Source organism: Ixodes scapularis, unplaced genomic scaffold (assembly GCF_016920785.2).
Source record: "Ixodes scapularis isolate PalLabHiFi unplaced genomic scaffold, ASM1692078v2 PGA_scaffold5__190_contigs__length_132052651, whole genome shotgun sequence".
Classification (NCBI taxonomy): Eukaryota; Metazoa; Arthropoda; class Arachnida; order Ixodida; family Ixodidae; genus Ixodes; species Ixodes scapularis.
The window spans coordinates 95,546,889-95,569,778 of record NW_024609880.1 but is presented as its reverse complement, the minus strand read 5'-3'; the positions used below and the strand labels follow the sequence as shown (position 1 = coordinate 95,569,778).

The 22,890-nt window shown below is 44.3% G+C and overlaps 1 protein-coding gene across 1 annotated transcript; it reads left to right on the top strand.

Moving 5' to 3' along the window:
- Positions 1 to 93: 93 nt before the first annotated feature.
- LOC8035315 (RCC1 and BTB domain-containing protein 1) lies at positions 94 to 22,505 on the top strand. Its single transcript, XM_029977491.4, has 13 exons — positions 94 to 251; positions 3,759 to 4,019; positions 4,700 to 4,938; positions 5,553 to 5,643; positions 9,339 to 9,406; positions 10,918 to 11,025; positions 12,619 to 12,761; positions 14,390 to 14,580; positions 15,731 to 15,786; positions 16,613 to 16,683; positions 16,801 to 16,854; positions 19,116 to 19,344; positions 20,958 to 22,505. Exons 2-13 carry the CDS (start codon positions 3,770 to 3,772, stop codon positions 21,096 to 21,098), a joined length of 1,641 nt encoding a protein of 546 aa, XP_029833351.2. The 5' UTR covers positions 94 to 251; positions 3,759 to 3,769; the 3' UTR covers positions 21,099 to 22,505.
- The last annotated feature ends 385 nt before the right edge of the window (positions 22,506 to 22,890 follow it).

The window sequence follows — 22,890 nt, the reverse complement described above, 5'->3', positions numbered from 1 at the left end:
AGCAAAAATGAGAAATTCTGAGCATATTGCGCTAAATTTGACAGGCTTTATCTTGGCTAATGGCTTGCACACCAGCCAGCGCATCCGTGCAATCCAATCCAATGGCACATCTGTGCATATGGTTATTGTTGCGTTGGTTTCGCACTGCCCGCGCTGCCGCAGCTCTTCCCGCTAGAGACATTCAGTGACTTATCTTCCCACCTGGCCCTCAGTCACGACGGTCACGACTCCTACCCAGTGTTCCCACCTGAGTGAGTCTCCAGGACTCTCCCTTCCTTTCCAAACAATTTATCTCTTTCTATCTGCCCGCTCTGCCGCACAGTGTAGAAACTGACATTGCTTTGTACGTGTTAATAAGCAATTTTTCACCAAGAGAATATCAGGCAGAAAAAAAATTGTGAGCAAGTTTTCGAACTCAAGATATCACTGAGGCGCGTTTCATTCTCTCAACGATAAGTGCAATAAGCGCGTGCCTTGCGCACGTTGGGAAGCACAAAATCGCGCTCAGCTGTTCGCATCGTCCATTCGTCGAAGGCCGAAGGTTGGTGGTGTTTTGGTTTTTCTTTTCGCTCTCACATCCGGTGGCGTGTTGCTTGGCATTTCGTTGCTTTAACAAGGAATGCGAGAATGGCCTTCGAGAAAGAAAAAAAATAAAAGGTGTGGCTTCTTGTACCGCTGTGTTCTTAAAACCAGCGTGCGTACAGTACACAAACAGAGCTGTCAGTTTGTGTTTAGTCAAAAGCCTTCTCGCGTCTTTTTTTTTTTTTTTTTTGTCCCCTTTCTTTTTGCTTCTTCGTTTGTTTGACCGATGTAAAAGAGGCGCGCAGTTAGTATTCGTGTTTGTCAGATTTATTTTTTTACTGAACTTTTGAGACATTCAGCTCTGTTATCTTTATGTTTACGCCGACGGCTATCACTTGTTTTGCCCAGAGTTCCTATCTGCGCAAAAACAACAAAAAAAAAAAAAAAAATACAATGGGGGTTGTGTAAATGTGCGGGGGTAGCTTTTTGAAAGATCTCGCGGCACACGAAAAATATTTTGGCAAATATATTGGCTGAAAGCAGTGGAGAAATACGTATGCTAGATTACTCGTTTCTTTCCTGAGTCACCACTTTTGCTCGCTCTGATTCAGCAGAATCTGGCTGAAAGCAGATGGCCTCTTGTTTTATTTTTACTTTTGGTCTTTACGAACGAAACGAACCTCACAGTAACGTGTTTGTGCTGTGTTAACCCCCCTTTCAACGACTCGTGTACAAGAAAAAAAAAAAAAAAAGCTTTTAATAGCGCATTAAAAAAAAAGTTTTTTTCTTCTTGTTCTTCACTGACGAAGCACATTTTGAGATAGAACATGACATCTTCCATATCATATCCTGCTGCTACATGTCCCTGTTTTTATCTTTTTTTCTCTCTCTCTCAAAAGGGCAACATCATGACAAATGCAAACACAATCTCCATGATAGCCTACCCTAAATCCCGAGAGATAGCCCACCTAACGTCAAGAGCGAATCTGGTGAAAATATAGAGTGGGCTAACTTTCGGTGTACAATCAAACAAAGTTGGGTAGTGAAGGAAGCAAAGATGATAGACTGTACTTCGCAGTCAGTAACTTTGCTTATATCTAGGGTTCTGCGTTTTCGGTTTCTATTTTTTCAAAATTCGGCATACTTTTTTCGGTGTTTATTTTAAAATTAAATTTTCGGTTTTTTTCGGCGTATATTTATGCCCACAAAAGTTTATCGGCTTTTTTCGGTGGATATAATAAGGACACCCACGGGCACCGGATCAGATGATCCCTGTTGCTCTGATATTTGTGATCACTCAAAGAATAACGGCACAGATACATTGAAAAAGAAATGGACACTTTATTTGGCAAATGTGTGCAACTGTAAAAAAAACAAGAAATACCTGAGAAGCACAAACAAGTGAGATATGAAGCCTATGCTCAAAAAAACATGGAACTTCACTTTCTGTACATCAGGATTACGTTATCTTATTATAGTACACACACACGTACGTTCCCAGGTTCTCCTCGTTGATCCGCACTCTTTCTTTCCTGTTAATATGGCCCTGAGCTTCGAGAATGCCCTCTCAACACTAATACTGGGCACTGGCAGGCTGAAGAAATGAAGCGCTGCCTGAGCCAAAATCGGCCAATCAACCAACTGTGACCGCCAAAAGGGAGACTGTGCGACTTTTTGAAGCTCAACACAACATGCAGAGCTTGCATCTAGTCAGTCTTCCTTACAACGAGTTTGAAAACACGCTCGTACGTGGCGAAGTTATGGGGCATTTCGGGCTTCACGTTCCGATCGATGATGCGCGCATTAAACCAAAACGTCGTGATGACACCCCTGTATCCCATACATTCGGACACGTTTTGATAGACACTGTCGTTCCACTTTTCCGCCACGGCTCTGCGGTACGACTGAAAGGTCAAAGTGACCTTTTCCGGTTAAAACTGAATTTTAGAAAATGGATTTGACGTACATTCATCGTTTTTTATCGATTTAAATAAAATTGCCGAACCTAAAAACTGACCTTTTTCGGTTAAAACCGAATTTCCGAAAATGTATTCGGCGTACTTTTATCGGTTTTTATCAGCTTAAACCGAAAACTCCGAACCCTACTTATATCCCACCATAGCTATCTAGCTGCATTTATGCCTAGGCAATCATTGATCCCCACATTACTATTACGAGGGGTGGGCTGTCTTTTGGTGTTTAGAAGGATATAGCAAATTAAGCCAAAAAGAGGGGTGGGCTCTGTTTTGGGGGGTGGGGCATCTCTCCGGATTTTATGCTAGAAGTTTTTTAGTTTGTGTTCGGGACGTTGCTCGAGAGCCTTTGTTGCATTGTGACATAAGGTCTCAGTATTTACTTCAGCCCTTGCCCAAATTTTTTTTTTTTTTTTTTTAAGTTTATGTTTTTTTTTTAGTTGATTGATTAGTTATGCCCAAAGCATCAGCATGCTTTCCCTCTGTTTAATGCTGCAATCATAACGTCACTTAGCATCCATGATGTTTGCTTACTATGGGGGGATGCATGGCTGCTGCATTTTGTTGCATAGGGCTTCATAAATTGAGTTAACGACAGACATGGTACTGAAAACCGGTCTTTCTGTCCAAGTCTATCGCCAGGAGATTATGGCAACAAAGCCTTTATCTGTTGCGGTTCATTTGAACAAAAGGGGAGAGAATGCCCTGTGTTCTTACCGTTCCTCAAGTCGGCAAAAGTCTAATAACCGGAGAGGCACTTGCTGCGTGGCAGTATATTGACCTTCTTAGATTGCTCATCAGTGTAGCCAAGCCTCTAATGCAGTCTAGACGCACCTGCATGGGAATACATCGCAATTGAGGGAGCACATTCAAAAGATGCCTTCATAAAAGTGAATACTATGTTCGTAATTTTTATCATACATGTGAAACATGTATATACTACGGGAAGTTGGGCGAGTTGGTGGTACATTTTATTGGTGGAAAAGAAACGGCGCCAAAAAACTGAGAATGAGAAGATGAAGTGCACATTTTTTGTTCTTGGTGCTGTTTCTTTTTTTTTTTCTTTTTCTATATTTAGCTTTGAAAACGACGCATAGTAATTTTTTGATATATGAATAGCTGTACAGAGTTTCACTCTTCCACAAACCTTTTATGCCGTGATGCAAATTTCAACAAAAAAAGTTGCACTGGGCCAGGTAAGAAAAGGCATCCATGTTTAGGGAACCATATGCACTGAACACATTTTTATCCCACCTCTCTTAGCTTGGCGTGGCATGGCTTCGGAGAGGACGGGGCCGTTCCCGCTTCTGGAGCTCGGGTCGACAGCAGACCTCGACAAGTGGCTCATCTTCAGCAACCTGAACAAAGCCTTTGTGTCGACGCTACGGATGGCCTGCGTCTTCGGCAGTTCGGGCAACGAGGCGCTGGTCGTAACCAGCAACGATGACGTCTACGCGCTCGGTTCCAACTCCAGTGGCTGCCTGGGCCTGGGTGACACTCACGGAAGTCTGGAGCCAAGAAAAGGTCTTGTTTGCTCTTTTTTTTTTTTTTTTTGGTAATGCATTCTTTATGGTGGCACGTTTTTTTTAGGAAAACTGCTCGCTGGTCTGGAAGCTTCAGCGGTTCTCACCCTAGTAAACTTTGCCACCATAAGCAAGTGGTGCTGGTCAGAGTAGGAGTAAGAAGAAAAAAAATTAAAAGCAAAAAACAAGTTTTTGTGAAAAATTTTGATAATGTTTTTTTAAAGCAGATTGCACAACATTTCAATTATTCCGAAATAATACGACGCTAGGTTTCAAGCGTAGACGGCGTTCTCGATTTGACGAGGCCAGGGGGATTTCACAAACGAGTAGAAGCATCCAGCGACTTTCCACCGTGGCTTCTTCGAACCCATATCCTTCCGCTGGAATCTCCGAGCAATCTACACTGGTTGCAGATTACAATATGCACTGGTTGCAGAGACACTTTTGATCTCGGAAATATTGCAAAACCTTTGCTCTAGGGAAATGCAGCTTTAGGGCCAGCTCTTAGATAGTTCCAGTGTGCCAGTGTGTTTTCTTGTCGCAAGATATCACGAAAGGTCGTAATGCACTCAGTCGTAAGCGGCCACAAATGTGTAAACCAGCCGTAAAGATTGTTAGCGATGCGATCTTGTGCCCTTCGGACGCCTCCGCAACTGTTTGCATCGTCTCCTCGCGTCGCAGTGGACGCGCTGTGCCGCAAGGGCATCCAGGGCCTGGCCTACGGGAGCGGACCCCACGTGCTGGCGGTCACGCAGTCGGGAGACCTGCTGAGCTGGGGTCACAACGGCTACTGCCAGCTGGGCAACAACTGCAACACCCAGGGCCTTGTGCCCTCCTCCATCGTGGTCACCATGCACCACCAAGTTGCGCACGTGGCCTGCGGGTCGCACCACTCCCTTGCCCTCACCTGTGCGGGAGAGGCAAGTAAAATTCTGCCAACGAGGAATTGTGGCTGCAAAAGGAAGGCAATACTCTCTGTTGTTTACTGGTCACTCTGTGCGGAGAGCAAGGCATCTGATTCTTGCGCAGGAGTTGCGGTCATGTCAGAATGACACCGAGCTCTGGTTGGCTTTGATTGAAGGGATTTTGGGTAGACCAATGCCTTGAATTTCACCCCCTATTTTTTTCCTTCGGCCAATAAGTGCTCGGTGTTCTGACATCATCACAACCCCTGTGCAAGAAGCACATGAACTTGCGCTCCGCATAATCTCGTTGCCAGAATCGCGAGGAACTCAGTCGCTCGCATTCAGACATGTAAATCTGTGAACTGTCCTTAAACATTCAAACCCAGTATAGTTTCGTGGCCCCTTGACGAAACACATGCTATGACCGAGCGACGCAATGTGGGCGATTTACTGGGCTCTTTGGATGTCCGTTACGAGCATGTCGTATGCTTCCTGAAGAGAAATTAACTGGAATGGCCCGGTTTAGCAAGCACACTCAATAAACCGAACCGACCGGTTGGGATGGACTAGTTAGTTTCCGAAAGTTTATGTTCTTCGATCGCTCCCAACCATTGCCGTTGCTCTTGCAGGTGTATGCATGGGGCCAGAATAACTGTGGCCAGGTTGGGTCGGGCTCAACCACAAACCAGCCTACCCCCCGCAAGGTGACCTCGGGTATTGGTGAGTGGACTTAGTTTTGGTTTCCCCTACCTCATTGAAGAGTGACAGACCGATTTCACCAGCCAGTTTCCCAGGCAAAAATTTTCAGCTGGGATCCAACTGTCCCAGTTCGAGCGGGTTCCAGTTCAAGTGGGTTTCAGTTCCCAGTTGGAGTTGGTCTCAGCTTGAATTGGTCCTAGTTACCGCTTGTGCCAACTCCAGCAACAACGAAACACGACACAAAATGGAAGGTTCTCAAGTTTTTATTTTTAAAAACTTTAGCCACTGCTTGCAACGATTGAATCACCTTAGTTTATGCCAGATGAAGGAAGATCGGCTGCTGGCGTCTGTCAGCCTCAGTGAAGACTTCTTCAGCTTCTCTCCGCATCGCTTAAAGAAGGGTGCTCGCCCATTTTCCTGCATTCTGCAGGTGAATTCCTGATATACGATGCGGTAGCACTCCCACCTTGCAATCCAACATTTCTAATTGCTTGTGTCACAACGAAGCATTTTCGAAGTTGACTTCCCGCCATTTTCGCCACTGTGCTCTCCGCGGCGGTTATCTCTTCCGTCTGGTTTTCCCTGGATGCCCTCCAATCACTGAACTGTATCTTTCTATCCTCGAAGTTCACCGCTGCCACCATGGTGTGTTTACAGTTGGGTCCAAAAAAGCACAATACACCAACTTAGGCGGTGGCTCCCCTTCTCTATCGACCACCTCGTCCGGCATTGATCTGGCCCGCGTCTCATGTGCAGCACCATCTGTCGACGGTGCATACCACTAATCCGCACACGCAGGCCACGGCAACCGGCTATGTCCGATTGCCCAAAAAATAAAATTATTCCTTAAAAAAAATAGTGTAGGTATTTAAATAAATGTTTTAAGGTATTTTATATATGTACATAAATGTTCATTTAGGTAAACACATTTTATGCCACTAATCATATTTTCCAATTAAAAAAAATTATGTAGCTAATTAAAAAAGAAAAATTTTATAAATGCATAAAGGTATCTATTGATTAAAAATGTCCCTATTTTATGAATCTAGAAATGTAATTATCTTTAGTTTTCTTCATTAGCAAAAATCTATACACTCCCAACTTGTCAAAATTGTCGCCCCACGTGAACTGGAAATGGGAAAACCATTGGAAGTCCGACTGGGAATCACTCCAGCCAGTTAATTCTTTAACTGGTCCCAGGTTACTCCTACTCTTTCCCCAACTGGGCATGATCGAACCAGTTGACTCTCAATTGGGAATGGTTCAAACTGTTGACGTATCAGCTGGTCCCAGTTAGTCCCAGCTGTTTCCCAATTGGTGCCAGGTAGTCCCAGTTGAAACCAGTTAAGATGCCAACTGGTGTTTGTTAGAAATTTTTGCCTGGGTTTGCTATTCCACTGCTGGTATGTGTTTGAAACTGCGTCGAGCTATTTCGGGCACTGACACCTGCGAAACAAAGATGGGGTGTTGTCACGCGGAACAATTGTGAAATTGGTCTTTTGGTTTGTGTCCAAAAAGTCGGACGGCCAGTAAATTTTGTGTATGTAGAGCGGTGCAGTGGAATCTATCGCGTAAATTTTAATGCAGATGTGTTTTTTTTTTTTTTTTGAATGAGCAGATTGTATATTTTAGTTGCAACTTCAGGTACAACTGAATGTAAGATGTGATTAATGTGATGTCTTTTGACGTCTGACCAGACATGTGCGAACAGGGGATTTAGAGTATAAAGCAACTTTTGAAGCAAATAGTGGTTTTGGCCAAATATTCTGTAATAGAATATCAAATCATTTTCTTAAGCCTTCTAACTAACTAGAAAAGAAAGAAAAAAAAAAAAAAAAAAAAGAATGTAACGCTGTCAAACAAGGAAAGAGAATTCCTTCAACAGACAGTGAAGGGCCCACATGAGCCTGGATGAATGAGCCACTGTCATTCACGGGGCTGGTCGTAGGTGCACAAGTCCGCGACGGCGGATCATTTGGTTCTTTCTTTCTCTTTTTTTTTCTTGTTAGTAAACATAGTTGTGAGTGGCACTCTTTTCTGTCCTGTTCTTCTTCTATCTACTTTGTGCGCTAAATACCTCAATATGTTAGACTACCGAATAGCCCAAATGTCAACGTTACTTCTCTACCGCACCGTGCAGTAGCTTAAAGGGCCAGTGCAACAATTTTTATACTCTGGCCAATTAACTGCAAGAATTAATCTCTGTCATCTATGGCACAAAGAACAGAAAACCATATTTTCTTGCGCACAGTAAATTTTATTAAAAGAAAACGAAACAAATCAAAGGTCAAAGTGCCTCTCAAATCTCCACGTCGACTTTCGAGTGACATACTCTGGGGGATCACCTGGTTTCCCGTTGGCTTCTCTCTTCAGAGACCACAGCGGCTTCCTCTGTGACTGTCGACTTTTCAAGGCTAAGCATCGTTAAAAGTCGCGGCGAGCGATCGACACAAAAAAAACGGTTAGCCACAGGCTGACAGAGCGTAGCAGCGGAGGAGGTCAGGTTTTGTTGACCTCTGCATGTCCCCCAGAGATGTCACTGTGGTTCCCATAACCGCCACACGTGGCTGCAGATCTTATTTTCTTCTTTTTGAGATAAAAAAAAAAAAAATTGGGTTGTGTGTATGTTTATACAGCCTTGGTCTGCCTCAACAAGCGATAAGTCTGTCAGCTGTAGATGGGAAATTTAGCCAGTGCATCTAGTACAACCGCTAGCCTGGGGCCTTGCACCACGTAGTAGTGATACACAACCGCACGCCGGGACGATGCTCTTCCAGATCGAAACGGGCAGGGGTGGGAATTGAGCCCACGATCCTGGGTTCTGCAGCATGAGCTTTTGCTCCATATGCTCCGAACTGGTCTGTTCCTCTTTTGGTGATTATGCAGCAGAATAAGTTTTTTGGGGGCAAGGTGACACGATTTTGGTCACTTGTACCTAGATAAATAACATAAACATTACAAACTGCAAATTCTTTCAACATTAAAATCATTCCACTACACCTTTAAACCTGGGTTTTCAATTAAAAACCCTACTGAACTCGTGTAGGTTTTTCCTCAGCCTCCACTTGTCCATTTCTAAGCCAAGCCTACATTGGGTTGGCAAGTGAACAAACTATTTGACATAAAATTCAACCTATAGAAATGCCTAGCTATACCTTATCTAGGGGATTTATAAGTATCCTCGCCATATGTGAATATATTTTCTTCAGTCACAAATGATTAACGCAGGTTGACAGGACGGCCAGTTCTCTATTTTAGAGAAAAATAAAGAATTTGAATTTGAATTTTGACACTTTCATTGCAATGTAGATATCAACATTCACAAAGTTTCAGTTTCTTTGTTAAATGCACCAGTGCGTGCATGCGCCATCCCGCTTCTTACCACAGACTGGTGCATTGCGGTAAAGCAACACCCTTAGAAGATTTCTATGCGGGTGTTGCTTTTCTGCAGTGCACTGGTGCTCGGTAAGAAGCACACTCAAAGGGACTAACTTGCTGCAATCAACACTTAGAAATATAGGAATATCACAGTTTACCTCGAAGCATATATTTAATAGAGTATTATTCGAAGACACTATTTGAAAATTTAAGTGTCTGCAAAACCCTACATTTGATCATGAACCAGTTATTTTCTCTAAACTGGGAGGTATAATCTCATCTGTATTGAATGCAGTTCGGTGGAGCAAGTGATGACAATATCTGTTCCTCTCTGACAGGTGGAAGACGTTGCATTGGAATCGCCTGTGGCCAAACATCATCCATGGCCGTCATGGAGAATGGGGAGGTATGTCATCTTATCACTGAATTTTCCTCTGGGAAACATGGCAAGCAGAAGCATTTACCTCTCAAAATGTTTGTTGAAAGTTTGTCTAGCTCTGGCATTAGGACACATTATTTAAAATAACACAAGAATAAGATTGTCTTCAAAAATCTGTTCATTTAGAATGACCAGTGTGATGGGAGGTGGCATCACCTGTGTGGTGGTTTTCCTAGCCCGTTCCAGGAATAAGTACATTACATAATGTCTCTAGTTTGTGGGAATGGGAGATGGTCCACGTGCAATTACGAGACAGCATCTACAGTGCAACCCGCTTATAACAGTACCAGATATAATGATGTACTGCTCATAACAATCAGTTTCTAAAGTTTCTAGACTGGAAATGATCAGTTTCTAGTCCAGATACAACGATAATCGGTTATAACGATTGAACTTTTGGGTTTTTTCATTATCATTATAAGTGGGTTTTACTGTACACATAAGACCTACGCATTCACATGTACAGTGCTAATCACACTAGTCTATAACGCGCGAGCGTGCGGCTTTCTCCGGAGAGCGCTAGACTGGTGGCATTCGCGGAAATTAAGCTAGTCACGTGGCACAACATGGAACAGCCCTCTTGAGGGGTGTCATCCTGCTCACTCTATCAGCTGGCGGCGAACGCGGAAGGCTGCTTGCACGTTTTTTACAAACACCATTGCTCGAACAATAAACAGACTGAAGCATGAAGTCGTATCAACAATGTCGTCATCAAAAAACAAAAATATATCATAAAGCACTTTATTTTTATCGCTTATCAAGCTGATAGAGTGGGCAGGACACCCCTCGAGCGGGCCATTCTATGTTGCGCCACGTGACTAGCTTAGTTTCCGCGAATACCGCCAGCCCAGCGCTCCCCAGAGAAAGCCGCTCGCTCGCGCGTTATAGACAAGTGTGATTAGCACTGTACATAAACATGAGTTTATATGTGCATGTGAGAACTAAGACTCGCTTGGCTTCTGCTGTAGTGAGTTGTGTTGTCTCCGCTTTCTACTGTGTACTACACATATTTTATTAATCTCCCTCAAACCCATTGTCATCTATCTATGCTGGACTAAAAAACCGAGTTTGCTTACATAACACCTCCGAGGGGCCACATTCTTCGCATGTCTGGTTCCTGCACCCAACCACTCGGTTGCTCAATGAACCATTTTTATGCTGGGCTAGAAGGCGAGGTGCGGAGATCACTCGTTTTTGCCAGGTCTCCCGCTTCATGCCTCCTGTGTCACTATCACCATTATGCTTTCTGTAAGTGGGCAGCAGCGCCTCGATGGCAAAGACCAGTTAATTAGTCAGATTGGGTTCTAAATGAAGTGGAGCAGGCAAGAAATATGTTGCGGCTTATAGGCATGAATTGCGAGACCGCCCCCGCTATTGTTACACCTCCTCTTCTGGCACACCATACCACTCAGAACAAGAGTGCAATTCTTCCCTTGTTTTCCGGTTTCCGTGTCTTAAACGGTGCCGTTGCCTCGCAGGTGTTTGGCTGGGGTTACAATGGCAACGGGCAGCTTGGGCTCGGCAACAACGTCAACCAAACCAGTCCCTGCCGAGTCACCAATTTGCAGGGGGTCGTCGTCCAAAAGGCAAGGCGGCTTTGGCTCGCTCGTTCTGCCTTTTGAGTTTGTGCGATGCTTAGAGCTTTTCAGAGTTGCTGGAAAGCTGTGCTTTTCATTGGGCAAGTATCCAAAAGCCAGCGACAGCTGGTAGCAATGATTCTACAAAACGATGTGACCTTTGTGGTATTAAAGGCAAACGAGTTCACGACCCAAGAAGTGTCACCCGAACATCAAGTTCGTTTTTTGTTTTGCCTTGAAGTTACCTAATAGAAAAAAGAAAAAGCTTTTCCACGCTTGTTAAATACTATGGAAGAGGGTTGTTTTTGTTTCTCTTTTCACTTTGACAAATTAGCAGTTCCCACAAATTGCCTTGGATTCGTAAAGCATGAAAGAGGAATTGGAAGTATGATACGACTTCATTTGAACACAGTAAATAGGTTGTTTTGTAGTCATGTGCGAGTAGTGGATTTTGAGTTGAAAGTGAACTCGAAGCGAAGAATAATTTTGGCAGATATCGAATAGTCGTTTCTCTAAGCCTTTAACTACTGCACCATGCTTAAAAACAAAAACCCAGCTGAACTTGTGAAGGTTGTTCCCAAGTTTTCACTTGTCTATTTCTAAGCTAAATTATTTTAATCTAACTAGCTATATTTATCGACTGTGGCCTCAGAAAGTTCAATGCCTACATTGTGTTGGCAAGTAAATGATGCTTTTGACATAAAATTAAACCTCCGAAGCATTCAGCTATACCTAATCGAGGGGATTTATAAATATTTTTGCTGTATACAGGTACCTTATCTCCATTCACGAATAATTAATGCAGGTTGTCGGGGCATCTCAGCCTATACTCTGTTCACCCTTAATTATGCTAAGGCTAGAAGCTCCGCCATCAGTGTGAGCTTGCTGGCTCTCGCAGTGCACTTTTGTGCTAGCAGGGGCGGAAAGCTCATGCTGAAGGCGGAGCTTCTAGTCTCAGCTTAAGGGCAAACGGAGTATAGCCGGTTTAATTTTTAAATCTTTTATGCAATGTAGATATTCACAAAATTTCCATTTTATTTTTTTACTACATTAGATGCATGCATGCATTATCCTGCTTTGAAAGTCTGCTTTCCTCGTAAGCACACGGCTGCAACACTTGCACTTTTCAAAAAGTTGATCGCAACAGGTTAGCCCCGTAAAGCACGCTTCTTACCGAGCACTGTTGCACTGTTGAGAAGCAACTCCCGCGGAAGCGAGCTCCGCAAGTTTTGCTTCTCCGCAGTGTACCAGTGTTCGTTAAGAAGCACGCTCCACAGGGCTAATCTGTTGCGATGAACACTTCCAAAAATGTGAATGTTGCAGTTTGCCTCGAAGCAAATATTAAATAGCGTCTTATTTGAAACTACTATTCAAATATTCGCAAACACTATCGTTTTGTTAATCTCGAACTGGACGCAAAAACAAGCTGCTTCAAAAAGCATGCTCGTGTCCCTTCCATTTTTTTTTTTTTAATAGAAAAAGGTGTGATTGAAACCAAGTAAAAAATCTGATTCAAACCAGATACTTTACAGGTCCGACTTATTCATGTTGCTTCAGTTATTATAGCTGTTTTCTTTTTCCCTTCCGCACTGATTGTCGCAGGTCGTATGTGGTTACGCCCACACCATGGCCCTGTCGGACGAGGGTGTGCTCTACACCTGGGGCGCCAACTCCTACGGGCAACTGGGCACGGGGAACAAGGCCAACCAAGTCAGCCCTTTCAGAATGCCCACCGAGATCGGGAGGTGGGTGCGCTCTTTCCACCAGTCCTCTGCTGCCGCTTTAGTCTTTTGCCTACCCTAGAGCCATAGAATGAGCTGGAGTATCAACACTCCATTCCTCAATCATCTTGTGGGCGCCGCCATCTTTGGTACTTTGTGCAGATGAGGTGCAATTGGCTATAATTAATGTTTAAATGTGCAATTTCCCAAGCTTTAAATGCTACGGTGTTGGGAAGCTGTTGCTGTCCATCTTAACATTTCTGGAGAAGGAAAAGCATGTTTTGTGACTTCAGATAAAACTTTGGATAACTGGCAACCTTGTTTCCAAGCACCAAGGTGGCTGAAATGTTGCTTTACGGTATAGCTTATTCAGTGGCCTACCTGTTTTCTCCAAATGCGTGACACCCAATCTGCCCTCCACCAGTTGTCTCAGATTCATTAATGCAGCACCCGCAACAACGTCGCTTTGTGCTCTGTGGTTAAGTGCTTGCTGATTGCGAACGTTCGCCAGGTTCGTTTCACATCATCCAAACCGTTACTCGTGGAAGGCATTGCTAAGTTGACTAGCCCACAGCTCGTGCTGATGGTGACATATGAATATTTCCTCGTAGTTTAGATCTTCCTGTAGCACTGAGATTTCGAAACTGTCCAATTCGGACCTAACTTCCTCCTTGTAATGTTTGCTGTGAAGAGTGAAATTATGTTGTATGGATGTTTAAACAATGGGAAGTTGTCTACCCTGAAATGGCATCTGGTATCTGTGTCCTAGATGCACAACATGGTCAGTGCAATACAACCTAACCTGTGGTTTATGACGACGTGCTTCGCGTGATTGACCGTGTACGATCTTGTGCTGATGTGACGCCCTTCCAGACCAAAATAGGCTGGGGTGGGGTTGAAGCCTATAAATGATTCCGGAGTTCTGTAGTGCAAGCCTTGTGTATGGAGAGCATGAAAAGCTCTCGCAATTATGCAAAACGGTGTCTTCTGCACATGGAGACGTGAGCATGAACTTTCAGAACGTGATAAGTATAAACGAGGATCATAACCAATCACTTGGCAACATTGAGAATATGTGGAGCATGCACATTGACGAGAAAGCCAAGTATGCACCGCCATTGGTTCACATTTGAGGGATTCAAATGCTCGTGAACGCATTTATTTGGCAGGAAGACTTATGATGTCTGGAATTGGCAGATTGACCTGCACGGCATATATACTAGAAACTTTCACGGAAATTTTTTGCCTCTGTGAATTGTGATGGAGCATTGAGGTAATTTATGAAAAAACTGTCTCTTCGGTATATGACAAAGGTGCTCTAAATGCATAGCATTTATAAGTCTCCCACGACTCCACGGTGTCGCATGGCATCGGTGTTGCGTGACGTCGCAGTGCCACGTTACATTATAGTGTTACATGACATCAGTGCTGCGTAAGAAGTGACATGAGAGGGGACACAAAAAACCTGAGAGGGGACGCAAAAAACCTGAGAGGGGACGCAAAAAACCCGAGAGGGGACGCGAAAAACCCGAGAGGGGATGCAAAAAACTTGAGAGCTGGCCCCGTAAATGCGACACATTTGACACTCTTTGTATTGCCCTTCCCCCTCACTGCTCTTTCACGTTTCCCCCACTTCTCGTTGGTGCGAACAGGGTGGTGGAGATTGCAGCGTCTCACTACAACCACATCTCGGCGGCGGCGACGCAGACGTCGAAAGTGTACATGTGGGGCCAGTGCAGGGGCCAGTCGGTGACTTCGCCCACCGAGACATCGTTCCACTCCATCCACGACGTGTTCGCCAGCTTTGCCTGCCCTGCGGTCACCTGGAAGCCCATGGCGCTCGGTACGACGGTCTTCTTGCTTTTGCCTCATTGTTCCAGCAGTCCCAGTCAGAGGTGCCGGTACGGCAAAACTCGTTCGTAGCAAACTGGCTGGCGACACGGATGTGTGTCTTTATCATTGGTAGTTTGAGAGTCATGAAATGCGACAAATAGGCTAAGGGAGGCGTCGGCAGCCTGTGAACCGGGTGCGGCCTGCGAGGCGGTGTTGTGCATCCCCCCCCGCCGTGCCACTGGGAATAACCTCACTCCCCTCCAACGCACTAGCACTCAAGGACACTCCGAACAAGCTCGCGAGATTTGCCGGATAGGGTGTGCTAATCAGCTTATCCCCAAAAAGACAGTAAGCTGAAGAATGCATTTGCAGTGAACAGCTTCATTGATTTTTCCGCCGGCCTCCCCGAATCGAAGTTTTGAAATCTATGAAATCTCGCAGCAGCCTGGATCAACATGTTTGCCACATCACGTATATCTGCAAACATACTTTTTCAAGATAAAGATGGTCAAGTCAATAGTGGGTCTTGCAAACGACAGACGAGCAGCTCCAAAATGTCTGCGACTTTCAGTTAGGGGTTTTGACGCGAGTGTTCGTATTTTGGCAAGCAAGCAGGCAATATTGAATGCCCAAAATCTTATTGAGAGGTGACTCTGTCAATCTTACATTATGTGTGCCTGAATCAAGAGAACATCTGGTCATGTTGCTTCGAGTATGTGACAGTGTTTTATTTTTTCTCTCTATGGGCTGATTTGCCCCCGCCTCAAAATCTCCGTTTCTCCGCTTTGCAGAGATTTGGTCCACAGCAGCAAACTGTAGCTTACAACGAGGGAGCACATAACTAGACTAAATGTTTTGCAGTAGTTGCGAGACCAAGTGTACGCACCATCTACGAGAAGTGGTCGCTTGTAACGTCAGAATTATTTCAAACCCACAGTGAAATGACATAAAACTTGCAGATGAGAAGGGTTTCTGGGCTTCCCGAGAGGTGGCCCCAGTGTGACCTCTTGTCATAAGCCGTCACGAGTGCTTGAAACACAGTTGGTTAAACGCATATCTGAACTAGCCTTGATGCCGCTAGAGCCTGCGGAAATCGGGAGCCTTTAGATGTCCCGTTAAGCTTGTCAATATATATTTTTTTTGTGTGTGTTTCATTACAGACATCTGTCATTCCAACAAGGTCAGTGACAGTGTAAAGATGGCCTTCAATGATCCTGTAAGTACTCTTGTATTTCCCTCGTTTTGCAATTTTTTTTTTTTTTTTTTTTTGTAAATTGCAATTAACAGATGCGTAGAAAGATTTGTGGCATGATGAGGAGAAAAGTGTTAGAGATTTTAGTTGCACTGTACGTATGGCTGAATATACTTTAAAATATTTAGTCAAGAAAAATAAAGAATGTTCAAAAAACTCTAATAGCAATAGAGACTATGCAACCACCTGTCTGAGCCAACCCCTTGCTTGTCGTTTTGCAATTGCTTTTTTTCCGCACTTGACATTGCGGTGGCGATGTGCACCTGTTGTTCATGTACAATACAGTTTCTGGGTGGAGAGTTGCAAACGAGCCAAAATCGGTCCTTTTTTTTTTAGTAGTTTTTGGGGGAAGGCCAAGAGAAGTGAAAAGCTTCTTTTTTTTTTTAAATTATTGCTGAATTCTAGTAACTGTTTCATCTTTCTGTGTGTTTTGAATATTTTCACTGTTCCTTTGTTTCACTGCGAATGAGTGTTCCTACCCTTTTGACTAGGTTGTTTTTCCTCCTTGTTGCTTTTCTCCTTTTTTCCTCTATGCCCTCACACAAAGAAGTTCGGCATCTGTCATTTCTACACACTTGTATGTATATGGCCAGAAATTTCAGAAATGCTTAAGAATTGAAACTATTGCATAATACTTTATTACCAATTTATTAGCTTCAAGCAAAACTGAAACTACTCTAATGCTCTAAATTTGCAGAGCTTTTTGTTTTGTTTTTACATTGTCTCGCTTATTTTTAAAGTTTAATTCAGAAGCTACAAAAGCATTTTGTTTTCTTCTTATTTTCTCCAGAGCACCAGCGACCTCAAGTTTTGCGTGGAAGGGAGGCTGATACACGTGCACAAGGCCATCCTCAAAATTAGGCAAGTTGTCAGTTTCAAAATGTGGATGGTGATACAGTAGCAACTTTTACCCAAGAAATGTTTTTGTTTTTTAATAATTTGCATAACATAACTTTCTGCCTTGTCCTTTGATTTTAGGTGTGAACACTTCAGGTCCATGTTCCAGTCTCATTGGGAGGAAGATGACAAAGAGTGAGTCTTGATTTTCAGTTTTCTCACGTGGAGCACCACTCCTGAATTTTGAATCTGTCTTCTCTGGAAAACAGAGCGAGCCAAAATTGATTGCCTTAAGGATGCAGTTGCATCTTCACGGGGGCTTTCACAACACCTCAGTCGAGGTAGAGGGAGCTTCCTCGGGAGACAGCGACCAAGAGTTGTGTTCTTTTGCGAATACAAAAACTCTTGTCCGAAGAGAAATGGCAAAACTGCAAATGCCTCCAAAGTGTATAGTGCCATAGTATATCCAGCTTTCATTTTATATGCTCGGATAAAACTCGGAAGTTTGAATTACAGGCAATAGCTGTGACTACGACTGAGTTGCACCGTAATTGCTCGGTCTGGTCTTGGTTACCCATCCACTCAGTACGCGGCCGGAAACGTTCATCGCTCGCTCATGCTAACAAACTGCGTGCAGTGAGTCACCTGTCACACGAGGTCGGAGCATCTTGCAGGTTTCAACGAGACTGCACTTTTGACTCGATGAGACGAGCTCCAAAGAATAAATCCGCAGGTTTTCACCAGTGTGCAACACAGTGACAGAGTGTAGTACCACCCGCTTTTATGCATATCCACTCTTTATATACTCAATCACATACAGCCTCGTGGTCACCGAAGTATGTTTGAAAGAGAACACACTGTGCGCTGCCTAAAACTATATCTAAACTGGTACTGTTACGAGCAATATGTCGCTTCATATCTGATAGCACAGACAAACCGAGTTCTGTTTTCTACGGTGAGAAATATGTAGCGGCATCCCCTGCCCACCGTAGGAGTAGAAGATACCGCCATTTGGCAAGAGACAAGTACCTTGCCTGGCGTCGCAGTGCAGGGCCCGTGCGAATGCACAAAAAGCGGAGTTTTCCGTGTGGCACAACGCCGACTCCATGAACGCAGCGGTATAACCTTGTCGCAACAGATCTGGTTTCGGTAGACACTCGGTTACAACGTACCAATCTGTCAAGTTTGGTTGGTCAATTCCCGTCTATATATATGCCATGGAGTCTACTTCACTCATTACAGATTTTGTTATAACATTCATTTGGATAAAACTGACTATATTAGGGTGTTTGTACTAAGTAGTTCACTCTTCCATTATAACACACTTCAGCGGCAGACATTATTTCGGACACTTACGCTGCTTTGGTTTAATAGCAGTGACGTCCGATTTGCGAACTGTCGTCATTGCACTTGGCACCTCTCAGGCCTCGTACAACCCAAAGGGCGTGGCAATGACAATCATCGGCACAGCTCAGTAATAAAAAAAAAATAAATTGCTTTCTTCAAAGTTCAGCTGTTTCAATAAACCATTTCTTCTCTAACACCCATTCATATTTTGTCAGTCTTGCTGGTTAGAACACTCAAGTCATAATCCATCTCAAAGCCTCTAGTACTAGTATCTGCATATTCTGCATACTCCTTTTACTACAGACCAAAATCTTCATCACTACCGAGGTCTGTTATATAATGAGTTTGTACCGTATCCATATAAAAAAGTCACACCTTCAAATATGACCGACGTATTAGGGGCAAAGCTCCTTTGGGTCTAGCCTTGTCCGGCGTCCGTGCTCACATTGATTGCCATTCCATCAGTCTTCTTTAAAAAAGAAACAAAATGTTTGCGCAGTCGACAGGATTCGAACCTGTGCGGGGAGACCCCAATGAATTTCTAGTCCATCGCCTTAACCACTCGGCCACGACTGCGGGACGAGTAGGGGGCTCCGAGATGTGCTAGTAACTCAAGAGCTGGGGATGTCATACATGAAACGTTGCATGTAGCCACTCAACGTCTATACAGGAGAGGGCGCTGCAGTCAAATGCATATATAATCGCGCTAAACTTTGCATGCATTGGCTCAATGTTTATAGACGAGAAAGCGTTGCGGTCAAATGCTTAAATGCGTATATACCACGTTCCATACCACGCATTCTCTTTCTGACATGGACCGTTGACTTAAGCGGTGGAGATGCGTTCCCACAGCTTCTAGCGGATCCAAACTGATCCGCTAGAGGAACCACTGACTCTGCATTTCACCGACCATAAAGCAGTAATAATGAATTCGAAACGCAACCCAGAACTCAGCACTACCTATGAGCAATAAAAAAAAAATCGGCACCATCATCACTACCTATGAACAATAAAATCAGTATCATCAGCACCACCAGAGCTTCTCCCCAATCAACATCATTCACCACGTGGAGATGCGGTCATTTTGTTTCTTCTGTCTCCCCCCCCAGCACGGTGGACGTGACGACATTCCCGTACAGCGTTTACAAAGCATTCCTCGAGTATCTGTACACTGACGAAGTGCAGCTGCCGCCGGAAGACGCCATCGGACTTCTGGACTTGGCCAATTCCTACTGCGAGACTCAGCTCAAGCGCCACTGCGAGCGGATCATCAAGAACGGCATCCTGGTGGAGAACGTGGCGATGCTCTACGCGGCTGCCATCAAGTTTGATGCCAAGGTAATGCTCAGGTACACAACGGGAGGGTATGAGGGTTGCCCGCTTTAGACCGTCTGTTCCGTCCATAATATGTGCACCGCGGTTGAAGTTACCGAGCCTCCGAAATGTCACCCGTTGAAGGGACAGTGACACCCCCCAAGAAAAATGTTTTTATTTTTTGCCAATCGATCCATTAAGGTGTCCGAAGACTATCCAGTCAGTATTTTGCAACAGCGTCACATCGTTTTAATAAAGTAAAAAAATGCGACTGCTTGAAATCGAAATTGGATTGGGAAGGAAGGAATATAATACAGGAGAAAGTTACCGCAAGTCACGTGGCTGTGCAACTTTTTTTTTTTCAATCGACGTATTTTCAGTTTTTTACAAGCCAAAAAAAAAATGGGTATCATATCTTCTGTCTGTTTTTAGACTGAGTGTGTGCCTTCGATGACCCACGACTTTGATTATCTTTGGTGGTTGTGTCTAAACCATAGAAAACGGCACGTGACCACGGAGAAGAAAGTGGGCGTGACTCAAACCGGCCAGCTCTCGATCGGCAGTTTTCGGAAAGAAAGAAAACTGATATCGAGCTGCAGATTGTGTTCTGGGTAGTTGGGCTCTCGTATGTCATGTATGTACAAATAAAGCGTTGGCAAGCCTAAATGCCCTGTCAGTGTCCGTTTAAGGAGATGGCAATGCTCCATTCCGTACCCAGCGGCATTGCACCGCCAATGGCATTGTGCCACCAACAGCGTTGCACCGCACGCAGTGGGGGTCCAGGCAGTGCACTAACACTCCCCACTCTGCTACAGGGTAGGAACTGCGTATCGGTGCCATCGCACCTCCGTTGCATTAGATAAAATGTCGAGCCAGGAGATTTTTGCAAGCTTAGAAGTTTAGTTAGTGGAGCGAGAATTACCATAATATCCCAAGAGATTGCCCACCTCAAATGAAGAGCTAGTCATGTGAAAATAAAGAGTGGGCTAACTTTCAATGTTCAGTCAAGAAAAGCTGAAAAAAATTCTATCTTTAGGTTATGTGTCCCTGCCAAACTTGTTATTGCAGCGAGGGGCAATGAAGCAAAGACTTAACACAACCCCGAAACTGCATGAAGCAAAAACTATACACTCGCACACACACACACACATGCAACGAACAGAGAATTTGCATGTGCGTGTCATTTTTGCTTCCTGCATTCTCGGGGTTGTGTTATGTCTAGTAATATCCACCAGCTTGTTTGCACCCCGACTCTCACTTAAGCAAAGATGACTGTCCTTCCAGTCAGCAATGTTTGCTCGTATCCCGCCGTAGCCAAGTAGTGGAATTTACGCCAAGGCCACCATTGATCCCAACGTCACAATTACTACAGTCGGTGACAGGTCAAGAACGAAGTGGAGGCTCCTCCCACCTCTTTCCACTTCAGCAGAGCGAACACTGGAGAGGAGGTCGCCTCCTCTCCAGCTTGGAGGAGCTCCCCTTGAACTCTTGATTTGTCAGACTATATAGCCCATGGGCTATCTATCGGTATTTAAAACAAAAATAGGGGTGGGTTTTTCTTTTGAGGGTGGTACATCTCCCGGAATATCACGGTAGTACCGTGCTGAGCAGCTGTGTCCTCCTCCTTGCGGTTTCAGGACCTGGAAGACTTCTGCTTCCACTTTGCCATGAACCACCTGACAGCTGTGGTTCAGACGGAGGCATTCAACAGGCTCGAGGGCTCCACCATCAAAACCTTCATCTCCAAGGCCGCCGTCTATGGGGCCTTCAAGTACTGACGGTTGCAGGAGCCCTCTTTCCCAGGGTCAAACGCTTCTTCCTAGGCCGGAAAAAGTCTCGACGCGCTGGGGAGGAGTAATTTTAGCCTTTGTCATTTTTTTGTACCGTACAAGCCGTTTGCTCTTCTTTATAAATTAGGACCCTCCCCCCCCCCCTCGCTTTAAAATTGTAGCGGAAAGAAAAAAGATTATTTGGCCTTGCTTGGACGTTTTTTGGCGTCCCTCAAGAAACATTAAAGCGAAGGAAGCTCCTGATGGCCGATGCCAAATGTACGAGACTTTATAAGGTTTCTGCAGCTTTCTAACAAACTGTTTTTGGTCCCGAGGTGCAGTTTTTATCGATCTAATATAATTGTGCACGCTTTTCCACGTATGTGTAGCTAAGTGCGATCTTGGGGCTCGTGCCTAGTGTTTATTCTCGTCTATGGCTTGTGTCGCGCAAGCAGAGAGGATTTGATCTGCCCTCGACCATACAGATTTTTATCCTCGACATACAATCCTCAGTGTCATACTAGTAACAAAAAGAGAAAAAAAAAAGGGAACAAAAAGTTTTTTTGTTATCGTTGCATTCCGGTTTCGCAGTGGTGGCGTGCCCTCCTGCAGCTTTGTAAAGATGCGAGGTTCCGATACTGAGGTGCCGTTTTTAATTGTGTATCTGATAATATATATTTTATCCTGGGTATAGCAAAATGCAGTTTTTACTCTGTATAGCTCGTATCTTGCACTTACTCTCATTTATTTTTTGTGCCTCGTGAACTTGAAAATATTTCAAACTCTGACATACGATGTGTCGTAGTAACAAAAAATAATTTGTTACGGGTTTCTTTGTTTTTTTTCTTTTTGAGTGCTGGCACGAGTGTAAATAAGCTGAAAATATCTACCACACTGCAAGACGTGTAGCTCTCTGCCCGTGTTCCAGCGCTAAAAAAGGTCAACAGTGTTCAAAAGATGCAGCGGAAGCACTCCATACGCTGCTGTGGTAGTCATATGCACTCCGACGTCTGTGATATTTTGTGGGGGTTAGCAAGGGTACTACTGTTATAGCCAATGTGAAAACATTCTACCCTTTCAAGAAATTCTTATCCAATGTTGCGCACGTTTCTTCTGTCCCAAGTAAGAAAATTGAAGCTTGTCGGTTGCAAATCTTTCATTGGAAGGAATCAGTGACAGTTTATGCGCCATTATTAAACTGTTGTCCGTGTTTTAAGAGCTACACATGCCAGTTCTGTATTCATTGTATTTTCTTTGGGACCAGTAATATCGTCCCACAAAGATTTGCATCTTCCAAAAAAAAAAAAAAAAAAAACCTTGACTTGTTTGAAAGACAGTATCCCCTTCTGGCCTGCACAACTTGCCCTGTAAAGTTTGTACCTGGATAAGGTTTTGATAAACATTTTTTACTCTGTGTCCACGGTGTGCTGTCTGCATTCTGGACGATGGGCTAGAACATACCGTAGGAAGAAAAACGTTTTTATTTGCTTCCTCCTGCTCTACGCCAATCTTAATTGGTGTTACTGATAAGATGAGAACAACAAGGAGGCCTTTCTGTAGTCCCATCTCCAGCACAAGCGTCTTGCCTTCGATAACACTTTGGCGTCTTTGAGTGTGCACGAGCAGCCACAGAAGGTAACTAGCATGCGTTGGAGGCAAGGCATCTGAAAGAGACCCCCCCGGTCTTATTCTTTTGATAACTGTAGCGAGGGACGCTAAGCGAAGCTGCTGACCACACGCGTCTGCATCATTTTAGGTGAACGGAACTGACCATTCTCCCGTTGCAAAATGCCTGTACTCC